This window comes from Triticum aestivum, chromosome 4A (assembly GCF_018294505.1).
Source record: "Triticum aestivum cultivar Chinese Spring chromosome 4A, IWGSC CS RefSeq v2.1, whole genome shotgun sequence".
Classification (NCBI taxonomy): Eukaryota; Viridiplantae; Streptophyta; class Magnoliopsida; order Poales; family Poaceae; genus Triticum; species Triticum aestivum.
This window is the reverse complement of record NC_057803.1, coordinates 631,371,796-631,396,951: the sequence shown is the minus strand read 5'-3', so window position 1 is coordinate 631,396,951 and position 25,156 is coordinate 631,371,796. Positions and strand designations below refer to the sequence as shown.

Below are 25,156 nucleotides of genomic sequence, written 5' to 3'. Positions count from 1 at the left end.
GATTATCCGAGGAGAGGAGAGTGCAGCTAGTATTAATGACACGGTCCTTGTGTTGATCCCCAAGGTACAAAACCCCACTCTCCTTACCCAGTTTAGACCTATTAGTCTTTGCAATGTTATCTACAAAATTGCGTCAAAAGTTGTAGCGAATAGACTCAAAGTGATATTGCCAGATATTATCTCAAAGGAGCAATCAGCTTTTGTCCCAGGAAGGTTAATCACCGATAATATCATATGTGCCTATGAATGCTTGCACTTTATGAAGAGAAAACGATCCAAGTCTAATAGCTTTTGTGCACTCAAGCTGGACATGATGAAGGCGTATGACAGAGTGGAATGGCCTTACCTACAAGCCATCATGGGTAAGCTTGGTTTTGCTCCGGAATGGGTCCAGACCGTAATGAGTATGATCACTTCGGTGTCGTTCTCGGTTCTGTTTAATGGAGAGAGATTGGAGAGCTTCTCACCATCCAGAGGTATTAGGCAGGGAGATCCTATTTCCCCTTACTTGTTCTTGATCGCAGCGGAGGGCCTTTCGTGCCTCTTAAAACATAGTTCTCAGTCATTAGTGCTCGGTGGCATAAAGGTGGCACCCACGACTCCGGCAGTGAATCACCTTTTGTTTGCAGATGACAGCCTGCTGCTTTTCAAGTCTAGCATCCAAGGGGCAAATGAGGTATCAAACCTACTCGATACTTATTGCTTGGCTTCAGGGCAAAGAGTAAACCATGATAAATCATCGATCTTTTTCAGTAAAGGGTGCCCAGAGACTTAGAGGGGACATTAAGAATATACTCAGTGTGCAGAATGAGTCTCTTAGTGAGAAGTACTTGGGCATGCCAACAGATGTGGGACAGTCAAAGAATGGCACTTTCAAATACTTACGAGACAGAGTTTGGGAAAGGATAAAAGGATGGATGGAGAAACTCTTATCTGTTGCCAGAAAGGAGGTTCTAATAAAGTCCGTGGCCCAAGCAATACCAGTTTTTTCGATGTCGTGTTTCAGGCTTCCGAGGGGCCTTTGTGATAGCATCACTTCCCTTATACGTTAGTTTTGGTGGGGAAGCAAGAGGGGAAAGAGGAAACCTTGTTGGGTTGCATGGGATTTGATGACACGATCAAAAAGTTTGGGAGGATTGGGATTTAGGGATATCGAGATATTCAACTTGGCACTTCTGTCCAGACAAGTTTGGAGACTTTTGAATGATCCGTCCTCATTGAGTGCACAAATCCTTAAAGCTGTTTATTTCCCACAAGGCTCTGTTCTAGACGCTCAATTAGGCCCGCATCCCTCACAGATCTGGCGCTCTATACTTGATGGGAGGGATGTAATCATCAATGGGGCCATCAGAAGGATTGGGGATGGAGCCTCCACGCACATATGGAATCATAGCTGGATTCCTCGGAATGGAATGATGCGGCCGATTACATCTCTGGTGGATGTTCCTCCACAGATGGTGTCAGAGTTAATTGATCACACTTCGGCTGAATGGAGGGAGGACGTGGTCAGGCAGGTTTTTATACCACTAGATGCTGAGGCTATTTTACAGATTCCATTGTGCACTCGGCAGGTGGACAATTTTTGGGCATGGCATAATGACCCCAAGGGACGTTTCTCTGTACGGTCTGCTTACCGGATGATTGTCAGCATCAAGCTTGGGCGCGAGGCATGGCTAGAAGAACGGGAGGATCCTTCAAACTCTGCAGCTGAATTGCGGGGGTGGAACTCCATTTGGAAAGTGGCAGTACCACCGAAGTTGAGAGTCTTCACATGGCGACTGGCGCACCACTCGCTCCCGACGGGTGACGTTCTAAACCATCGGAACATGGCAACCTCGAGTGTTTGCCCACTATGTGGAGGTCGGGACAGTTGGCGCCATTCCTTGCTGGATTGCAGTGCGTCCCGCTGTGTCTGGGCTTTGTCTGACGGCGAATTGGTGGAACATATGCTGGCAACAACATAACCAAACGCACGACTATGGCTTTTTGCTATGAGCGAAACACTTCCAGCAGAGCAGCTTACTGTGTTGATTGTCACCTTATGGGCTATTTGGAGTTCACGACGCAAGGCTATACACGAAGAGATCTTCCAGACCCCTTTTGCCACGGACAACTTCATCAAGTCTTACCTGTCAGACATAGAATTCATGAAGAAGAAGGTGGGAACACAGGTGACAGCGATTTCACGGCCTGCAACGTGGGTACCGCCACCTGCTGACCACTTCAAAATCAATGTGGACGCAGCTGTGTCTCGTTCAGGCACTTTTGGTGCAGTTGGAGTAATATGCAGGGATGCAGGGGGCTGTTTTTGGGAGCTTCGTCACTAACCTTGAGGGGCCTTCGTGATCCTCAAGTGCTTGAAACATTGGCTATCCGGGAGGCATTAGCTCTCTAGAAGATCTCTATCTCAACCAAGTTTTGGTGGCCTCGGATTGCAAGGTGGCAATTGATGCGATCAGGGAAGGAAGTCAAGCAAATTTTGGCGCCATCGTCCAGGAGATCAAGGCTAGAGCAGCTAACTTCATTTCATGTTCTTTTAGTCATGAGTATAGGACCTCCAATATGGAGGCTCATAATCTCGCAAAGTATGCTTTATCTTTAGGTTTTGTCCGTCACACCTGGCTAGGCCAGACCGGCGACCTTGTTTTTGTACCCTTGAACATTAATCAGTAATAAAGCTTTGTGAGATTCTAAAAAAAAAAACCAACCCTAGTAAGCCCTCCCCTTGTTCTAAAACAAAAATAGTAAGCCCTCCCCGCCCCCGGCGCACGCACGAGCCCCGGCGAGGCGAGCGAGCAGCCAACCGTCTCCGGCGCCGGCGGCAGGCGAGGATGGGTCGCGACAAGTCACGGAGGCTGTCGGGCAGCCGAGACTTCCGGCAGCGGCTGGTGCTGGCGACGCTGACCTCCACCCCGATCACCATCAAGGACATCCGCACCGGCGAGGGGGGCCTCCGCCCGCACGAGATGTCCCTCCTCCACCTCATCCACAAGGTCTCGGACCAGCACGTCATCGACGTCAACGACACAGGCAAGGGACCGCCGACTTATGACCGCTTCAGGGGCTTCGATTTGGGCTGGTGGCTGATTCTGGTGGGTTCTCGCAGGGACCAAGGTCGGGTACAAGCCCGGGGTGGTCGTCGGCGGGAAGGACCTGGAGCACGACTGCGGGGCGCACCGCGGGATCGGCTACTTCATCGAGCCGCTCCTTCTGCTCGGCCTCTTCGCCAGGTCGCCCTTGTCGATTCGGCTCAAAGGTGAAGGGCGTTTGCTTACCCTGTTTCTGCTCGAGTTCGATTGATTGATTGCCATGTTTTCTACCGGAACTCCGGAATTGCGATACAATTGCAGCCAGGGGTTGTGCGATTAGGTTGTTCTAGATAGAATTATTCGTTATCCAGTCTGATCCATTGTTCGGCCCAATGGGTTGTTTCTGTTGGTGTATATGTGACTTATCACTTGTCTGAGTGGACCCTGTTCTGGTGTGGATTGTTTTGACAAAGGTGATTTTATTGGGGTTTAGTTTATTTGGCTGAATTCACTGTCGCCGAGTAAGCAAACCCTTTTAGCTCTTTCTCATGAACTCATCATCCTTGTGGCCGTTCATATTTCCTAATGGAGATGCTCTGTTCACATCAGGCCTCACAAGCTTTCATAAGCCAACATCTAAAATACGACTTCTTTAGTTCTGCACAAAATTGATGGTCATCGTTGTCACTGATCATACAAGCACCTTTACGGAGTCTAAATTCGATGCCATGCTTGTAGGAATCACAATTTCTCCAGAAGGTTGATGGCCATCGCCGTTACTGATCATACAACGCCTTTTGCTTCTGAATTTAGTATGGAGTCTAAATGTGATGCCATTGTTTTTAGGAATCACAAATGATACAAAGGACCCTTCTGTGGATACTTTCCGGATGGTTACGTTGCATATGCTCAAGCACTTTGGCGTTCCTCTTGAGGGGCTGGAGCTCAAAATTGAAAGCCGGGGAGCTCCTCCTCGTGGTGGTGGCGAAGTGCTTCTCCGAGTTCCCAATATAAACAGTACACTAAAGGTGTGTTGGAGCTTACTTCTGCTCATGTTTCATGATTTCTGTTGACATTCCCGTTCTAATATCAAGTGTTTTTGCAGGCAGTTAATTGGATTGATGAAGGAATGGTAAAGAGGATAAGAGGTGTAGCATTCTCAACGAATGTATCTGCACAGATTGTAACCCGTATCTTCTATGCTGCACGTGGACTCTTCAATAAGTTCATTCCGGATGTTCATATCTTCACCGATCATAGAGCTAGTTCATCTGGTGGATGTGGATTGTACGTTTCCAGCTTGAAGTAGAACCTGTTGAATTTTATTAGTGACACACTGTGCTTTTATCTCCTGGTGTCCTGCTATTCAAAAATTTAAATGGATTCATCTTTTGGCAGGTCAGCAGGCTATGGCGTATCTGTAGTTGCTGAGACCACAACAGGCTGTCTGATTTCTGCAGATGCTACTGTGAGCTATCCCAATGTTGATGAAATGAGTGAACAATCTGAGAAGCCTGAGCTAATGTCTCCAGAGGATCTTGGTGAGCAAGTTGCATCGATGCTGCTAGAAGAGGTGGCTCAAGGAGGAGTTGTTGACTCAACACACCAGGTCTGGTATTTTCATTCCAGTTTATTCCTTTCTTATATTATTTAGCAGGCTGGTGGCAGATATTTTTATATTGTGGCTGATAATTTGTGTTTTCTTTACACGCCTCTCGTATGATTCACAGTCATTACTGTGTTTTTTTGTCTACTCTGAAGCACCTGGACCGTTCTGCAATAATAATGGTCATTTTATTTTGGCTGATGATGTTGTAGGAAGATAAATTGGCAATTCTAGCACTTTTTCCCCCTCGAGAACACAGCAGGGGGAATCCTTTCTTCAATTGTATTAACTCAAAAGCCAGCCAGAAAGCTGGATAAGAATTACAAATTTAAACTGAACATAGTTTGCATGGATGTAGTCCGTTAGAATGATTGTTTTATGCAAGTTCTTCTGCCAACCTAGTCCTTGGTTCATTTTGGCAAGATTATATCTTATCTGCCTTTCCTTCTATGGCTCTTTGTGAATCTTGCTTCAAAATGCTTCTTCTTCTGTTAAGTCACATGATGTTTCTCTTGTAAACAATTTGCAGGGCCTTCTGTTCATGCTGTGCGCTCTGTGCCCGCCCGATGTGTCAAAGGTTCGCGTGGGACAGCTGACACTGCGCGCTATAGAATCACTTCGAAACATCAAGGAGTTCCTTGATGTCAAGTTCATCATCAAGCCCGACCCAAACTCAAACACGGTCACTCTAAAATGTGTTGGTGCGGGAGTGAAGAATCTTGCTCGGAAGATTTCATAAACAGAACTATCATGAACCTCATCTAGGATGGAAAACAATGTTTTGGAACCGCATCACGAGAATCTTCCCGTAGTAGTTTTGATGTAAGCTAGTTGATCCAGAATGGATCTGCTTGAGCATATTATAGAGTACCCTCAATTGTATATCATAGATCTAATAGAGCAACTACTTCTGTCTCCTGAGAAAACATGGGCGTGAGCTTTTAACATAGAGATTTCTGGTATTTGGTGTTAGCATTCAGCATGCACACATTTTGGTGTGCTTTTACTTCCTACTTATTACTAGCCTGGAACATCTAGCAATCTGTGACTGCAAATCGCGCATGCCATTATACTCAGTGTCGAAAGGTCTATTATGAAAGGTGATGAAAAAGAAGATGAAGCTTGCAAGAAGAATATCATTTGATATCATAACATAGTTCATAGAGAATGAACTCCATGCTCACCTAACACATACTATTTCTTAGCTATAAGCAACATTCTGCTCAGCTTAGTCCAATACACACACACACACAGGCACAAAATTATCTAGTCTTCTCTCCCCTCTGAATTCATTTATCCATCTCTGTACACAAGTGAATATCATGTCAACAAGAGAAGAGCACATCAGCAGCAGCAGCAGCAGCACATGGATGCTACACCTTCACCTTGACATAAGCAAAGGTGAACATCCAGATCAGAGACAGGACCCAGCTGCAGTTCAGGGAGGCGGCGCCGCTGCTGGTGTCGGAGAAGCCGGCCGGGTTGCCCGGGCCGTACATCGAGGTCCCGCCTGGGTAGTTGTTCGCGTTCAGCACCGTCGAGCCTGACCCTCCACTGCTGACCGCCGGTCCCGTCCCCGTCCCGGTCGTGGTTCCCACCGGCCCGAAGCTCGGCGTCACGCCCACCGGCCCGGAGGTGGTGCCCGTCGCCGCCGGGCTGTAGCCGGCGGCAGAACTGCACATGTCACAGTTGCATGATCAGCTTAGCAGAACAAGTGTAAGAATTTGACTGTTTGATTTGAAATTCCTGACAAGATCATGTGTTCTAGAGACATGTCTTGAACAAATTGTTCATTCTTACCCTGAACCTGATGATGCCTGGTACATGCAAGTTCCTGAACCTGAATAATTCAGCAGCTCGTCAGTGATAATCAGGAGGCGTTGCTAACAGTTTCAGAGCCAGCTGAAGAAGATCAAGTGATGGAGTGGGAGTGAGGGTTTGGTCACTTGGGTTGGTGGCGACGAGCATGCCGGCGCCGCCGAAGTCGCAGCTGGCCGGCGAGGGGCTGCGCTGGTAGTAGGCGTTGAAGGCGTAGGAGGCGTGCGCCTGCATCGTGTTGGGGTTGTAGCAGCTGCCCATGGGCTGCAGCGCCGAGCAGTCGGCGCCGCCCATGCCGCACGCGTAGTCCAGCCCGTCCTGCAGCGCCGCCTCCGTCACCCCGGCCTTCGCCACGCACCATGTTGACTGCCCCGTCCCCCCCGCCGCTGGCTGCACCGTGGTCGGCGTCGGCACCGTCGTCGCCGGCGCCTGGTACACCGGGGTCGTCGGCACGCTCCCCACGCCGGAGCCGGCACCGGTACTGCCGCCTGGGTACGTCGTGGCCGGGTTGGTGATTGGCGCCGTGCCGGGCACCGGCGTCGGCGTCGTGGCTGGGTTGGTGACCGGGGCGGTGAACGGCGCCGGCATGGTCGGCGCGGCGACCGGGTTCGAGAACGGCGCAGGCATCGTCGTCGGGTCGGGCGTCGTCGACGGCTCCGGGTACAGCGGCGGGAGGTTGGGGTTGGTCGCGGACCCGGTGCCCGTGCCCGGGTTGGTCGCCGGCACGGTGACGATGCCGCCTGGGGACGCCGGGTTGGTCGCCGGCACCGTCACCGGGTTGGTCACCGGCGCGAACACGTCACGCGTCGTCGTCGCCCCTGCTCCCGCAAGGAGCTCCCTCCGGCGCCGGGAACCACCCGCGGCACCTTCCACACCACCACCCAAGAACCTCTCCCTGCCCGACGCTCCATCCCGATCCGCGGCAGGCACCACCTCGCCGGGCACGGTCTTCCTGGCCTGCGCCGAACCGTGCGAGAGCAGGAGCATACACAAAACCAAGCTGAGAGCAGGAGCCGCCATTGACGAAGCAATCGGCAATGGCGAGGGCAGTATGCTTGCTGACTAGGCTATGGAGGAAACGGAGCTGGAAATGCGAGGAGAAAGGAGCTCGTTCACCAAAGGCGAAATTTAAAGGCCGGAGGTGCGTGATACAAAGCGGAAAAGCACGAGCAATAGGGGAGAAAAAAAAGGCGGCAAAGCGGATCGTAATTCGTTTCAGATTATAATACTTGCAATTTGAAAATGCAACGCAATGCATGATGCTCCTTTTCTCTTTCTGCTTTGAAACAGCATTTCAGTTTTCAAATACATGTGCACATCCTCTGCTGTCGAGAGAAAAAAAAAAAGAAAAGATGCGCCGGGCGCTTAATAATAAGATAGATTTTCCATGTTATCTTCTCACTTTCAGTCGCAGAAGATGCACAAAGGAGTTTGTGCCGACGATTCGGCGAAATGCTACGGCGAAAAGGAAATCTATGTGCATTGCCTCTTTGGAATGCTGATTCAGAAAGGGGTGGCAATGGCATCCCTATTTTCATCAGGAGAAAAGCATACATGTAGAAGGTGGTGAGGGTGTGATGTAACTGCACACACACTGGCAAGCGACAGTCATTTGCTTGCTGTTCTTGTCAACAGGCAGTCACACAAAAGGGAAAAATGCTTTGCTCTCGGCAGAGGTTTTCAGGTCCAATCGACGACAAAGGTGCTTTCTCTCCTTGGTGACTGTCTCTCACACACAGAAACGGTCCTGATCTAGTAGCCTTGCACTGATGATCACTGTGTCTCCAACCCAATCCAATCCAAGTAGACTTGCTGTTCTGGTAGTGGCAGACTTGGCTCTGAAGAAGAAGAAATTTCAGTGTTTGGACCAGTTGGGGCATACCAGATGGGCTCCAAAAAGGCTGCTCTTGGTTGCTCATGCCATGTGCATGCACCAGCTAGCACCTCAAGGACTGGATTCTTGCTTAATTTGCACCATTGCTCTCTGGAATCACTTTTTTTTTTGTGTGTGTGTGTATGTGTGCATCTCTCTAGCCAGAGAGGGTTCTTGCCGTTTCCCTTTTGCGAAACGGCCGCGGCGAGCTATTTGTGGCCAAAGATGAGAGTGGAAAGATCAGACAGAGAATTTACATGTACTCCCTCTGTAAAGAAATGTAATTAAGATCGTTTAGATCACTATATTAGCGATCTAAACGATCTTATATTTCTTTACAGAGGGAGTAAGAATTAATTACACGGATTAGATGCTGGAATCCACTGGACCAATGCAGGTATGAAGCTGCCGTGGCTTTCTGAACCCTGAACTGTGAGGCAACAGGAATCTGCCAGAATCAGAGGGTTCAGTACATTCTGTTGCGTTCCTTGTTGGTTGCCAGAATCGGCAAGCAGCGCTACCTACCTGGCTACATCAGCAGGATGCAGGCCGGTTGCATACCGTTTCCTCTATCACCACCTGAAAGAAACTTTTTCTGAAATTTAACCATGAACATAGTTTATATATGAAAATTTAGTAGTGTTATGATTGGTCTCGAGACACATCATTTTGACAGGGAAATCAAGGGGGGCGGATTGCAGGGCTTTGGCTGCTAGTAGATTATAAGTGTCATACGGCCCCTCTTCTATCCAAAGTTAGGATTATGATCTGATCTGACCTGTATGCAGCTGCTTTTTGTTAGCACGCAATGCTAACAGTGCCAGCCATTAAAGTCCTTCTGGCCACACCGGATGGAAGCACTCGCATTGCTTATCAACATTTTATCTGGGACCACTTTCGATCGATTCGATTCGCGTGAAAGTCGTCGAATCGAACTCATCGGCGGCGATAATCTTTTTCGTAGCCTATCGTCATAGATAGGGTTGTGATATTGTTAACCATACGTAGCGCACATGTCTATGTGGAGTTGTCACTTTGATGATGACAGCAAAGGTGCTGACTGGAGAACTTGCGGTGTTTCCTTTGCTATGATTATTTCAGGTGATTTTTGGGTAGAGAATAGAGTACACGGTTTCTCTCTTGCCCCACTCTGGCATATGCTACATTGCCATATAGGTAATCATTATCAAAGAAACACATCATGAGATCGATCGCATCAACATGTTGCTTGGCTATGTTTTCCTAGTATAAAGCTACTAACCAAGGAAGGACAAATGTTTCATTTCTGCACTTATATTAATTGTATAAAAACAATTGGAGAATACACAAATTATGAAAAACTATGAACGTTTACAGCACGAAACATATACCATATAAGAATGTTTTTCATGATGAATCTCGTACCGATATGGCACTGTAGATATTGACTTTGTTTATAAACTTGATCAAACTATACAAAATTTAACTTACGACAAAACTTATATGCATTATAATTTGATAAGCATGGAGCATATTTCCCATGGATAGAGAGAATCAGAGCAACTATGGCAGAGTCACCAAAAGGCCTTGAACTGCATAATAACCATCAATATGGGGGGCAAAGGGCTAAAAACTCACTCTAGAAGATTTGCCATCCACCACTCAATCGCCATATTTTTGGAGTCCCCTCCATATGGGGCCTCCCAGCCTCCACATTTGAAGGATGTGGAGGCCTCGTTTAGAGCTTGCTCAAACCCCACTGCTAGTGTGCGAGGGAGGTTTCAATTTCTTCCGCCTTGTGCCACAGGCGGGATTTGAAGCAGTGGAGCCTCTCTCACACCATTGGCAAGGCAACCACCCAACCATTATGGCGTGAGTCCTCCATCAGATTCCCATGACTGTCGGTTTGATGGCCGCCATGCGACAACATTCCCTAGTTTGCGTGTGAGCAGCCCAGGAGTAAGGTTGTGACGCGGTCATGTTTCTCACTAGGAAGCATGCCCCTTCATGGCCGCCCGTCGCCTCCCACCTCCCCAACTGCCCTCTTATATTAATGGCACTCGCGGAAGGCCGACACCCTCCCCTCTTTCCGGTGCCTCCCAATCCCCTCTTGCCCGTCTCCGTTCCACCTCTTCCTTTCCAATGGTGCATAGGAAGGATCTCCCCCACATCTTCGGTTTGAAGATGAGGTGGAGGAGAAGAAGCCGGTGGATCCCCTAGACTCCTATTGGGAGCAGATGGAGTGGTCCTTGTTGAGCTTGCGAAGGATACGACGAAAAGGGAGCAACAGATTTGGGACCGCGCGCTCGCCCCCCATCGCCGCCAATGCATGGCCGGCCTGGGACGCAGCCGCCGAGGCGCATTTCTAGGCTATCGAGGCCCACATTGCTGCATTCCCACTTGACCCTGCACCGTCCCCGCCAGTCATGGTCACAACTAGCCGCAGCCGGGGAATCCCAGTCACCGACTCCATGGTGGCTGTGGCCGCAAACTATGAGCTACTTAGTTTATAGTTTAACTAATTATTAGTTAGTCTATCAATGTAAAAGTCGCACTCTGACAATTTTTTTGTCAAAATGAATAGAAACGAAATCGAATTGAATCAAATGTGTTTTGAACTTGGGGATTATTGGGGAAAAACACATGAACCCATGACAGATGGGTCCTACTTGCAAACTGGTATCCTCTTATAAACTGGATCGAGCAATTGTGTTTTTATTCCCACTGAATGACCGCCAGACTTGCTCAACTGGACCCGGGATGGATGGATATGTGTCTCAAACAAACTTTTGGTCTTTGTCAGGTGCCACCATGCATGGTCTGCGTTGACCCTGGCAGCTAGTCTTGAGCAAATCCGCTGCAATGAACCATGGACAAGGAAGGAAGAAAGAAAGAAACAGCTAAAGCACGTAGCTAGCCATTGGGCGATGGATCAAGAGGAAGGAAGGATGGAAGAGAAGATGAGGCAAGAGCCAAGTGGGGGAGGGTAGGGAGGGACTAGTCTAAGCCAGGGATCAGAAAGATAGAGAGAAAAGGCAGCACTTTGCTTAACAGCTAAGGCCAAGAAGGATTGTGAATGGATCGGTCTATACGATTGGTATTGGGGGGTCGTTGATTAAACTAAGAGAGGATTAAAGGAGTTAGCGGGGCGCCCGATCGAGATCGATACGATTCGCACGCACGGCGCTGCACGAGAGAGCATGCATGCAATGCACACGTCGGTCTGACTGACTTGACGAAAAAGGCAGAAGAAGAAGAAAAGGTGGTAGGAGTGAGAGTAATATATGGCCAGCTAGCTACCAATAGCATGCTCGACATGACCGTGATTATGTTCATGCGGTCCTAATACAAGTCGAGTGAGGATTCTTGGAACATTCTTTCGCTCGATCCACCAGCCCGTGCCATGCCGTAGATCGTACGCACGTGCTGCGCGGCTTTCTTCCCGGTGTGTGCATGTGCTTAGCAGCTACACCCTCCGTTCGTGAATAAGTGTACATCTAACTTTTATGTTAAATTAAAGTTTTAAAATTTTGACCAACCTTAGAGCATCTGCAATAGTTTGTATGTTTAATCACTGGTATAATTGTCCACATCAGCAGCCAACATCACATCATACAGACTCTTCAATGTGGCGTATGTTAAGCATATGTTAAATAATTAGGCGGGTCCACTAAATGTTGAATAAATGAATAAGCTTGCCTCGGAGCTTGTGCCTGGAGCGTTGGTTCAGATTCATACGGTTTCATTCGCTCTCTTCTTTCATTATGTGCCATGTCATCAAAATAGTTTAGGTGGCAATTTAACCAACGATGATCATACGACTGTTGGAGATGCCCTTATAGAAAAGAGTAGTAGCATATATGATATCAAATTGATACATTATGAAACTACATTTTAAAATGAATCCAACGATAGTAATTTAGTGCCATAAATGCTACTACTTTTTCCTATAAAGTTGGTCAAAGTTTTAAAACTTTGATTTAGGACAAAATCTAGATGTACACTTATTCGCGGACGGAGGAAGTATGGTAGAAGAAAAAGAGTGGATCACTAGAATGGTTTTTCTTATTTTTACAAGGTAATATGTGTCTTATTTATATCATAAGGATTAAAGTGTAAGCCACCTACGCATCGACCTAGCAAAAATGAACAAATAGCAGAACGTCAGACTTTGCATAAAGAAACATTAGGCAAAAAGTAAATTACAAACAAGACTGAATAAACCTCTGAGCTTGACACCAACGTCCGGCACCTGCCTCTGGCACCACCACAACAGCCACCAAAAAAATGACGGATCACCTTCACACTCGAACTCGACGTGGCTCCATCGCTGATATGCAGCTCTGCAAACCTCCAAGGTGGCTCGCCAGAGGCGAAACCATCACCGTTGAACGATTAGACCGGGGCAACACTCCGAACACGCCATCAAACTTCAGACCTAGCACTCCTACATGACTAAGACGATGGAGGAGGAAACCACACCTGTCATCCACGTACCACGAAGCCAGTACACGATCCACCATCTTCCAGATGCCGCCGACGTAGATCACAATTTGCATCCGCTCCTGGACTACCTCCCAAGCTCCGGGCCGGTGCTGATAGTGGCGAATTTAGGGGGAGGGGGGGGTGCTTCGACAGGCTCGAGCCCGCCCACCCCTTCCAAAAATTGGAAAAACAAAATTACTAGTATTCGCCCAGCCACGTATCAAAATTTTAACCTTATTTTGAACTAAAAAATTGCGAGTTAGTGCCATTTTCGTCAAACCGTTAACATTGCCCCACCCTTTCTGTTGACGCCAGATTTTGGCATGGTCAAAAACACGATTAAAATGACCTCAAATAAAAAGTGTTCAAAAATAAGCAAGTTCTGTATTTTCAAAAGGAGAAACTTTGATATTTGGGCCATAACCATCCGGTCTCATCTTTAAGGCCGAAGTTGTGTTCAAAGTACTGAGATTTTGTATTCAGAACACTATTCGGCTGATTACGCCCCCAAGACGGCCTCATATGGAAAAATGATCTACACGAATTGTCTTCGTCTCGTTGAAACGATCAATTTTGATATAGAAATTGTCCCAATCCGAGTTCATATGCAAAAGTTAGAGGCAACACTTCGCGGGCTGGCCCTGAGTGAAAAAGTGACGCGAGGGACCAGACACCCACCTAGGAAGTGTCCGATGGGCCGCGTGAGTTATTTGGCCTTTGCCAGCTGAATGAAAACCTTGCCGGGGTGGAAACCTTGCTGGGGTGAAAACCTTGCCGGTGTGAAAGCTTGCTGATGTGAAAGCTTGCCAGGGTAGAAAGCTTGCCGGGGTAGAGAGCTTGCCGGGGTGGAAAGCTTGCCGGGGTCAACCCGACTGGAAGTTGGAGATGGGCTCGAAAGGTTACTCAGATGACCTCGGATAGAAAAGTGTTCTACATGGAAGTTGTGCGTATCGTCGAAACGGTCAACTTTGTTTTTAGAGTCATCATCATCTGAGATAGTATACAGCCTGTAGAGTTTCTGAAAGACTCTGACAGCCAAGAAAACTGCATGACCAAATCCGACTGGAAGTTAAAGATGACCTCGTAAAGTATTGAAGATGACCTTATTTGGAAAAATGATCAACAAGAGAGTTGTTCGTCTCGTCGAGGCTCATAAATTTGGTATTTCGGTCTTCTCAATTGGAGGTCATATGCAAATTCCACGGCCTGTACAAGAAACAAGACATAAGTTTCGGGCTGAATCCGAGTTGGATTGGAATTAGAACTAGAGGACGTGATTTGATGTAATTTTCTTGTAAGGAAAGCCTAGATGAATCATTTGCTTGTACGGGAAGTCCAGCCGCCTCTTATATATGTTGGGGGTGACGGCCGATTCAAACAACACACAATCGAACAAATCAATATACTACTTTTTTAGTCTATTATCTCCCCGCCGTTTTCTCTCTCTCGTTCTTCGCAGTTTTTCGTGTTTGAGAGCTGCGAGTCTCAAGGCTCTAGGGGCGAGCAAATCAACCTAGGGCAGCCCATAGCCGCCGCAATCCCTGACGGGGTCCCTCCCGGGTGCGCGGGGTTTCGGGTCTGCAAAAGCGTCCGCCGACTGTCTTGCGTGCTGTCGGTCGGGTCTCCTTCGACGTGAGCTGCGGTACATCACCCCCGGCGTCGAGGGTACACGTGACATGTTTGTGTGTCAACACACTTTTTGGCGACTCCGCTGGGGACTGAAGATCAATCGTCATCATCCACCATGTCCGATCTTCCCAAGCCATCTGAGGTAGACGCCGATAACATCATCAAGCTAGTCTTGATGAGACATCGTTCAATCATCGCGAAGTCTATGAGGAGTACAAGAAGGCGCGTAAGGAGAAGGACTTGCAGGAATTCCTTACAAAGTTCAAGAAGGACGCCAAGGCAACATCACTTCGATTGAAGAAATCAAGTTCCCTCCTCTTCAAGCCGAGCAGGTTATACCCTCTGTGAGTACTACCTTTTCTCCTGAGCAGTGGGCTGAGACTGAGAGTTGTATTGCTGATGGTAACAATCTATTCTATCAAACTTTCATAGAAAATACTAATGCTCAGAAGAATATATCTTAATCGTCTAGTGGTAATGATGGTGTAGCTGCTAGTGTGCAAAACCCTAATCTAGCTTTACCTATCTCATCGGCGCCTCCCATGCCGATGACTTATTATCCTACCCAAACAAATCAGATTGTGGCTGCACCCATTAATCCTATTATGAACATGACAAGTTCGGTGGCAACGCCGAACCAAACCCTACCTACAACCACATCCACTCGACCACTACCAAATTATGGGTCGATGTACATGCCACAATTCCTACCTACAGCTAGTAACCCTACTCCTTCTATGCCACTGCCACAAGCTGCATCGTCCACTATGGATGATGGTCTAGCTAATCTTAGAGAGGATATGGCTACGATACTTCGAGAGAATTTTGGAGTTGAGCTACCTCGGAATCGGATTTACCAAAAGCCGTACCCCGAGTACTTTGATGCCATCCAGTGCCCTCCAGGACATAAACTTCCAGATTTTGTTAAGTTTAATGGAGAAGGCACGAAAACCACCTGGGAGCATGTTAGTCAATATTTAGCACAATTGGGAGAGGCAGGCTCATTAAATGGATTGAAAGTGCATTTATTTCCTTTATCATTAACTGGTACCACATTTTCATGGTTTTCTTCTTTACCACATGGTTCCATTCGAGTTTGGTCGCAGCTAGAGCAGAAATTTCATGATCACTTTTATAGCCGCGACAATGAACTCAAGTTGTCACATCTAACATCGGTTAAACAGAAGCATGATGAATCGGTCTCCGATTACGTCAAGACATTCAGAGAAACAAAAAACCGGTGTTTTAGTTTGGTGATAACTGAGAGGGACTTGGCGGACCTAGTGCTGAGTGATTTGAGGATTCCCATTAGAGAAAAGCTAGAAGGCTATGAGTTCTTAAATATCAACTAAGTCTTACAAAGGGCTTTGGCTCAGGAAAGCTGAAGCAAAGATCTCAAAGAAGTGCATAGATACAAAGCCGATCGTCCAAAGATGAATATGGTTGAATATGATAGTGATCACTCGGACGATGAGGGTGATGTTTTTGCTACTGAATTTGTTTGGCCATCTAAGGCCAAACCCTTTACTTGCAATGATCTAAAACCGATTCATAAGAATCGTGATGAAGAGATGAAATTTACTTTCAACATTGCTAAGTGTGATAGAATATTTGATGCTTTGTTGCAAGCCAAGATTATTAGAATATCTCATACTTTACCGCCATTTGAAGAGCTAAAATGGCGTGCTTATTGCAAGTATCATAATTCTTTTTCTCATGCTACTAACGATTGCAATGTTTTCGACGACAGATACAATCGTACATTAATGACGGACGATTGAACTTTTTTGAGATGCAAGTTGATAAACAACCTTTTCCAATGAATACCATGGATTTGGAGGGGAAGAAGCTACTCATTCGGCCGGAGGTAGCCGAATCTACTAATAAAGCTAATATCATTGTTCGTGAGCCCACGAAAAACAAGGAAGGCAACAAGGTCTTGGGGAGACAAGTCGTGCTTGACAAGCAGCCCGGTGGCAAGGAGATAATCAAGATCACCATCAAGAATCCGACACTCGGGGGGCAACCACAAGTGCAAGAGAACACTCATGTCAAATTTGTTAAGCCCAAGAATCCAGAGGTTGGTAAGTGGAAGACGAATAAAGCTAAAGTGCAGCACAAGAAAATCAAGACAACTTTTGATATGTTGTTGTCCAGGTATGTCAATCATGCGACCGGTTCTAGCTCTAACCGGTCATCGAATTTGAAGCGCTCAAGGTCACCTCCTCGGAAAGAATTTCAGCATCATGCAAGGCCATATGGGTCGTGGGTGCCGGGACCATGGATGCCACCACCCCCCTATGTGCCATACTACATGGGAGACTTCAATGGAGGATGGTGGCAGCCCCCAATGGCCCCTTATGCTTTTCATCCGGGTTGGGTAGAACTGAGGAGGCCCATTCATGAGAGACTTTCTTATCCCACACGAAGCCGTTTGAACAATGGTGTCAATCGGCCAATGCAAGATAATCAAAAAAGGGTCGGCAAGCAAGAATGGCGTGTTAAGTCGCCAAGTGCTGCAACGGTCGAGTCAAGCAAAGGCAAGGAAAAAATCGATGCCAACTCACTCATCTTGGGCACCGAAACATTCACCATATAGCAGCCGATTATGCATAGCAATCCGACTGAGCCGATACTTGCTATCGCGCCAAAGCACTTGGCTAATGACCATGAAGCAAGCACCAGCCAAGTAAAGACGAGAGATCCTAAATACACTCAGCCAAAGTGGTGTCCTCCAGGGCTAACAAAGACACGAAAGAGGAAACTACAGAGGTTAAGGAGTTAAGAAATGACAGAACAAGAGGCCGATAAGCAAAGTGATAAGTTGTTCAATGATAGTCGGCCCATGGTTCCTACAAAACAAATGTGGAGGCCTAAAAAAATACAAGATACAATGGCTTTTACACCTATCACAACATCACCTACACCACCAAAAGAGGACGATGTAATCATTGCATCGTCGGCATTACCTATTTCTTCCTCTTCGCTCGAACAAATTTTAGAATTGGTGGATACACCAGGGGAAGAGGAGGATATGTTAGATTACGAGTCTACACCGGTTCATAAAGGTATGGATTTTAATATGGTGTATTACTTACCCGCTGAGTTTCGTGCTATAGTTGAGGAAGGTGGCTCAGCTGGATTTTGGCCCTAAAACGCAATATTCGAGAAACCAAAAGACCCAGTGACACATTTGAAACCGTTGTATCTCAGAGGTCATATCAACGGATCGCCACTCAGTCGAATGCTTGTTGATGGTGGTGCTGTGGTAAATCTTATGCCCTATTCGGTCTTCAAGAAATTGGGTTTGCCTGATGAAGAGCTGATAAAGACGAATATGGTGCTCAATGGATTTGAAGGCAAAGAGAAAACTGAAGCCAAAGGTGTGATGTATGTGGAGCTTACAGTCGGAAGCAAAACTTTGGCTACTGCATTGTTTGTCGCTGAGGTGCAAGGTAACTACAACATCATACTAGGCCGTGATTGGGTTCATGTAAACCAGTGCGTGCCATCCACTATGCACCAGTTTTTGATCCAGTGGGTTGATGATGAAGTGGAAGTCATTCATGCGGATAACTCGGCCTATGTTGCTTTGGTCGATGCATCGGTGGATTGGCAACACCCTAATGCTACTTGCTTGACGGGGCGTGACTTGTCAGAGTTTGATTTTCTCAGCGCGACTAAGAATGGTTTCGTGCCCGTCTCTTTAAAGCCGACTGAATGTAATCGGCTCCAAGGTATTATATGTTTAAATGGATTCTAGTTCCGAGTGGTTACAAAAACGTCTTGTAAAATATCGGTCCAGCGAGAACAATATATATGAGTCTATAGAGGAGTTGGATGACATGGATAAACTTGGACAAGGTTTTACATCGACGATCCATTAGAAGAGATAGATATTGGAGATGGTTCAATCGCTCAACCGACGTTTGTAAACAAAAATTTGAAAGCCAAGTTAATCGAGCTATTGAAAGAATATGGTTGTTGCTTTGCATGGGAATATCATGAGATGCCAGGTTTAAGCCGAGAACTAGTGGAGCATCGGTTACCTATAAAGGCTGGTTTTAGACCATATAAACAATCGGCCAGAAAGTTTAACCCAAAAACATATGACCGGATCAAGGAGGAGATCGGTCGTTTGCTTAAAGCTAATTTTATCAGACCTTGCAGGCATGTCAAGTGGATTTATAACATTGTCCTAGTGGAAAAGAAAGGATCCGGCAAGTTGAGGGTGTGCATTGACTTCAAAGACTTGAATAGGGCTACACCCAAACACGAGTATCCCATGCCAATAGCCGATATGCTTATTAATGATGCTTCTGGACATAAGGTTATTAGCTTTCTAGATGGCAATGCCGGATACAATCAAATTTTTATGGCCGAAGAGGACATGTCCAAGACAACTTTTCGATGCCCTGGTTTCCTTGGTTTATTCGAGTGGACAGTGATGACATTTGGATTAACAAATGTTGGAGCCACACACCAAGGGGCTATGAATTTGATTTTTCATGACTTACTCGGTGTCATACTTGAAGTCTATATTGATGATATTGTTGTCAAATCGGATGCTTTTGAATCTCACTTGGCTAATTTGCGTTTAGCTTTTGAAATAATGAAAAAGTATGGACTGCAGATGAATCCTTTAAAGTGTGCATTCGGCGTGTCAGCTGGCAAGTTTTTGGGTTTCATTATTCATGAAGATGGCATAGAGATTGATCCCCAAAAAATAGAGGCCATATAGAAAGTGGAGGCTCCAACATGCAAATGAGATATGCAAAAATTCATTGGCAAGGTCAATTATTTGAGGAGATTCTCAGCTAATCTGTCAGGAAAGGTTGATGCGTTTACTCCTATCCTTCGGTTAAAGAATGATGCTGATTTCACTTGGGGGGCAAAACAACAAGAAGCATTTGATATGATCAAGAATTATTTGTGCACTCCTCCGGTGATGAAAGCACCCAAACATAGGGAACCCTTCAGGCTTTACATTGCAGCAGATGAAGGAGTTATTGGTGCTATTCTAACTCAAGAAACCGAAGGAAAAGAACATGTCATCACTTATTTGAGCCGCCGTTTATTGGACGCTGAGACAAGGTATACATTTATTGAAAAGTTATGTCTATGCTTGTATTATGCTTGCACAAAATTGAGACATTACCTAGTGCCGAGTGTTTGCATAGTGGCTTACCAAACCGATGTCATTAAGTACATGTTGCATAGACCAATTCTTAGTGGTAGAATTGGCAAGTGGGCTTATGCTTTGATTGAATATGATTTGGCCTATGAATCTCTAAAGTCCATGAAAGGCCAAATCGTAGCTAATTTTATTATTGAACATCGGGTTGATGACAATCATGATGTTTATGTAAACCTGGTCTCACTAGTACCATGGAGATTATATTTTGATGGTCCAGTTTGTAGAAATGGCCATGGTGTTGGTATTGTTTACATATCTCCTCATGGTGTTGTTTTTAAAGCATCATGCCGCTTAGAATATTCTTGTACAAACAATTAAGCTGAATATGAAGCATTATTATTCGGCCTAGAGATGTTACTTGCTATAGCTGTTACACATATTGAGGCTTATGGTGATTCATTATTAGTAGTGCAACAAATATCCAAAGTCTTTCAATGTTTTGACGAATCACTTAATGTTTATCTTGATAAATGTCTAGATATAATTTCTACTTTGGATTATTTTAGCATTGCTCATATATCTAGACATGACAATTGGAAAGCAAATGAGTTGCCACAACAAGCATCATGCTATCATGTTGATCATGGCATGTTTCATATTTCTGGAAAGCCGATGTCTAGTCTTGCCAACATAGGGGAGGCCAAACCGGAGCCCACCGTTTCGGCCACTAATGAAATATTCAATGCAGGAGAAAATCAAGACTGGAGGAAACCCATCATTGATTATTTGTGTGATCCTAGTAGAAGGGTGGACATGGATGTTCGGCATATGGTTTTCAAAATACACAATGAGAGATGATGGTCTCTATCGCTGAACAGTTGATGATGTTCTTTTAAAGTGCTTGGACGAGGACCAAGCGAGAATTGCTATGGGAGAGGTCCATGAAAGTATTTGTGGCACTCATCAGTCGTCCCCCAAGATGAAATGGTTACTATGACGTGCTGGGTTTTATTGGCCGACTATGATTAATGATTGCTTCAGATATTATAAAGGGTGTGAAGCTTGTCAAAAATTTGGTGATATTCAGTTGGCTCCTGCTGCTATGTTACATCCCATTATCAAGCTGTGGCCTTTCAGAGGATGGGGTTTAGACTTTATTGGACAAATTCATCCGTCTTCCTCAAAGGGGCATTGGTTCGTATTGGTAGCAACCGATTATTCCACTAAATGGTCTGAAGCAGTACCTCTCAAGAACATGACACATACAGAGGTAATTAAATTCATAACCGAGCACATTATTCATAGATCCGGCATTCCTCAAATGTTGACTACAGATCAAGGCTCATCTTTCATGTCACATCAAGTCAGAGAATTTGCTGAATCTTATAACATAAAGTTGCTCAATTCCTCTCCATATTATGCCCAAGCCAATGGACAAGATGAGCCTAGCAATAAAATTTTAATCAAACTCATCAAGAAGAAGATTGAGGATAATCCAAGGAGATGGCATGAGTTGTTGTCTGAAGCTTTGTGGGCACATAGGATCTCAAGGCATGGTGCGACGAAAGTGACTCCATATGAGCTAGTATACGGTCAAGAGGCTGTTTTACCAGTGGAAGTAAATTTGAATGCTTTGAGAATAGCCAAACAAAATGATTTATCGGCGGTAGACTTTTATAACTCGATGATGGACAATATTGATGAGGTTGCCGATAAACGTTTGGCTGCTTTGAAGGCCATAGAGAGGGACAAGTTGAGGGTAGCAAGAGCTTACAATAAGAAAGTTAAGTTGAAGAATTTTCAAGTTGGCAATCTTGTCTGGAAAGTAATTCTGCCGATTGGTTCAAGAAACATAAAATTCGGGAAGTGGTCTCCAAGTTGGGAAGGCCCTTTTAGGATTACAAGAATAGTTCTCTAAAACTCTTATTTGGTGGAATCCGTACAAGGGGAACTATTACCTCGAGCTCTCAATGGCAAGTACTTGAAGAAATACCACCCTAGTGTGTGGCAAGAAGCCTAAGTAGGCAATGGCCGATATATGATTATCACCCTTAGCACAAACATGGACGATACCTGATTATCGTCCTGAGGAAAATAAATGGCCGATGGAGTGTTGACATCGTCCTTAGAACAAGCTATGCGCAAGTTATTTTTCGGCACACAAACTTTGCCGAAAAACAGGAGGGCATGTGTTGACGCCAGATTTTGGCATGGTAAAAACATGATTAAAATGGCCTCAAATAAAAAGTGTTCAAAATAAGGAAGTTATGTATATTCAAAAGGAGAAACTTTGATATTTGGGCCATAACCATCCGGTCTCATCTCTAAGGCCGAAGTTCTGTTCAAAGTACTGAGATTTTGTATTCAGAACACTATTCGGCTGATTGCGCCCCAAGACGGCCTCATATGGAAAAATGATCTACACGAATTGTTTTCGTCTCGTCGAAATGATCGATTTTGATATAAAAATTGTCCCAATCCGAGTTCGTATGCAAACGTTAGAGGCAACACTTTGCGGGCTGGCCTTGAGTGAAAAAGTGACGCGAGGGACCAGACACCCACCTAGGAAGTGTCTGATAGGTCGCGTGAGTTATTTGGCCTTTGCCGGCTGAATGAAAACCTTGCCGGGGTGAAAACCTTGCCGGCGTGAAAGATTGCCGATGTGAAAGCTTGCCGGGGTGAAAGCTTGCCGGGGTAGAGAGCTTACCGAGGTGGAAAGCTTGCCGGGGTCAACCCGACCAGAAGTTGGAGATGGGCTCGAAAGGTTATTCAGATGATCTCAGATAGAAAAGTGTTCTACACGGAAGTTATGTGTATCGTCGAAACGGTCAACTTTGCTTTTGGAGTCATCATCATCTGAGATAGTATACAACCTGTAGAGTTGCTGAAATACTCGGACAACCAAGAAAACTGCATGACCAAATCCGACCGAAAGTTAAAAATGACCTCGTAAAGTATTGAAGATGATCTTATTTGGAAAAATGATCAACAAGAGAGTTGTTCGTCTCGTCGAGGCTCATAAATTTGGTATTTTGATCTTCTCAATCAGAGGTTATATGCAAATTCCACGGCCTGTACAAGGAACAGGACAGAAGTTTGGGCCAGATACGGGCTGAATCCGAGTTGGATTGGAATTAGAACTGGAGGATGTGAATTAATGTAATTTTCTTGCATGGAAAGCCTAGATGAATCCTTTGCTTGTACGGGAAGTCCAGCCGCCTCTTATATATGTTGGGGGTGACGGCCGATTGAAACAACACACAATCGAACAAATCAATATACTACTTTTTCAGTCTACGTTTTATCTCCCCACCGTTTTTTCTCTCTCGTTCTTCGCTGTTCTTCGTGTTTGAGAGCTGCGAGTCTCGAGGCTCTATGGTGAGCGAATCGATCTAGGGCAGCCCATAGCCGATGCAATCCCTGACGGGGTCCCTCCCGGGTGCGCGGGGTTTTGGGTCTGCAAAAGCGCCCGCCGACTGTCTTGCGTATCGCGCTGTCGGTTGGGTCTCCTTCGACATGAGCTGCGGTGCATCACCCCCGGCGTCGAGGCACGTGACGTGTTCGTGTGTCAACACCTTCCTCTTCATTTTCTTTCAAGATTCATCATTGGGTGTTGGAGCAAACGTCATCACAACGCCGGAGCCCAAGGACACAAATCCACCACGAGGATGCCGCCACTGCTGCACCATCCTTACTTGAACAGTCTGGATTCCAGATCCACCTCCAACCATAGGACCGAATGCCTCATCAGAGTAGGATCTGAAAAAAAAATTATTAAGCGTTGTCATCACCGCTGCCAAAGCTAAGACGATGAACAATCTAAAAACTAAAACTAGTCTAGCCTAAAACTATCCACACACGTGGATCTGACAACTCCCTCACCATTGACAACCGAGATCACCGGCGGAGGATAGCCATCGGAGGACGACGGCGGAGAAGCTCTTCTGGTGGGAGGCACCAGTGCGGTCGCTTTTTTCCTTCAAGACGAAGAAATAAACGGAGAGTACCTATCCCGGCCCAGCTTGCTTCCATTTTCTTGAACCTCTTGCCAACGCCAATGAAAACTGAGCCGGTGAAAAAAAATATGAAAAAATTTCTAATATATTCATCAACAATCATGGTAGTACAACGAACACTAGAAATAATAAAAATTACACTCAAATTCGTATGCCACCTAACGACGACAACAATCACTAAAGCGAGTCAAAGGCGCACCGCCATCATCACCACTTCCTCACTGGAGTCGGGTAAAACATGTTAAGGCCCCATTGGACCAGCGCACCAGAACAACAATCATCACCAATGAAGAGAAGCGTAGATCTAAAGGATCCAACCTAAAAACACAATGACGTTGATGAACGAAGCGAAGATCCGAACGGATCCACCAAAAATAATCACCCAAATCCTGCGTGATCCACCAGAGACATACTTCCACACATCCTCCGACGATGATATATGCTTCACTGGGACGGGGTCTAGGCGGGGAGATCTTATTTCATTTTTAGGGATCCACCGTCGTCTCTTCTTCCCGAACAGGACACAAACCATAGCAACACTCAAAGAAACATATGCTAAAATGGAGCCCTCCCGCCGTTAAGGACCGGAATCCATCGCGCCCCCATGGTCCTAAAGCCACAGAAGAAGAGGCAGATCGGCGGCACTGCTATCGAGAGGCAGAAACCCTAGCCGCCTTTTTTGCTTGGAGAAGAGGCGAAGGGGTCGGATGTACGCACGACTAGAGACGGGAGGTGAAAATTGAGAATGACAAGTGAGCACACATGTTTGACATGTTTATGACTTGAACCCGAGTTGGCTGGTTTCTGCAAAAAAAGCTAACTATCCGAGTTATGTGGAAAATCCACATAGAAAGCAAAGCTAGCAATCTGGTCTCTGGATCCACCAGAACTGAATCGAGCCCGGCCCCGTGTCGCCCCCCGCGGGCGATCCAGGCGCTCCAACCTAGCCGCCGCTAACCTACCTGTAATGCCCCGAGACCGATGTGCCAGGTGTCTTCCAGTTATTCGCTGTTGTTGCCTTGTCATTGCTTGCGTGTCATGCATTGCATATGATGTCATCATGTGCATTTCATTTGCATACATGTTCGTCTCATGCTTCCGAGCATTTTCCCCGTTGTCCGTTTTGCAATCCGGCGCTCCTATGTCACCCGGTGTCCCTTTCTACCTCTTTTCGTGTGCGGGTGTTAAACGTTTTCGGATTGGACCGAGACTTGTCATGTGGCCTTGGTTTACTACCGGTAGACCGCCTGTCAAGTTTCGTGCCATTTGGACATCGTTTGATACTCCAACGGTTAACCGAGGGACCGAAAAGGCCTCGTGTGTGTTGCAGCCCAACACCCCTCGAAAGTGGCCCAAAACCCACCCAAACCTCTCCCATCATCTAGAGCGTTCGATCACGATCGCGTGGCTGCAAACCGCACCTCATTTGGAGCTCCCTAGCTCCCTCTACCTCTATATATAGACCCCTTCATTTTCGTTTTCGGATCTTTTCCCCGAAACCCTAGCCATCTCCCTCCTCGCGCCGCCGGACACGTCCAACCCGCACCGGACATGTCCGCCGGACGCGTCACCCCGACGAATCAG

General features: G+C 46.3%; 2 protein-coding genes across 4 annotated transcripts; one reads left to right on the top strand and one right to left on the bottom strand.

Moving 5' to 3' along the window:
- Positions 1-2,698: 2,698 nt before the first annotated feature.
- On the top strand, positions 2,699-5,645 carry LOC123087779 (probable RNA 3'-terminal phosphate cyclase-like protein). Of its 3 annotated transcripts, XM_044509886.1 has the most exons (7): positions 2,700-3,030; positions 3,107-3,161; positions 3,207-3,256; positions 3,876-4,057; positions 4,135-4,316; positions 4,428-4,638; positions 5,165-5,645. In XM_044509886.1, the coding sequence occupies exons 1-7, from the start codon at positions 2,832-2,834 to the stop codon at positions 5,372-5,374; spliced, it is 1,089 nt and encodes a 362-aa protein (XP_044365821.1). In that variant the 5' UTR covers positions 2,700-2,831; the 3' UTR covers positions 5,375-5,645. The 3 variants fall into 3 exon arrangements, with proteins under 3 accessions (XP_044365822.1, XP_044365821.1, XP_044365820.1); XM_044509887.1 differs by lacking the exon at positions 5,165-5,645 and adding an exon at positions 4,848-5,103 and having other exon boundaries at positions 2,699-3,030; positions 3,107-3,256; XM_044509885.1 differs by having other exon boundaries at positions 3,107-3,256.
- A 91-nt stretch (positions 5,646-5,736) lies between these two features.
- On the bottom strand, positions 5,737-10,146 carry LOC123087778 (mucin-5AC). Its single transcript, XM_044509884.1, has 4 exons — positions 9,944-10,146; positions 6,582-7,537; positions 6,436-6,475; positions 5,737-6,309 (listed from the first exon to the last, which is right to left on the bottom strand). Exons 2-4 carry the CDS (start codon positions 7,471-7,473, stop codon positions 6,009-6,011), a joined length of 1,233 nt encoding a protein of 410 aa, XP_044365819.1. The 5' UTR covers positions 7,474-7,537; positions 9,944-10,146; the 3' UTR covers positions 5,737-6,008.
- Positions 10,147-25,156: the final 15,010 nt, after the last annotated feature.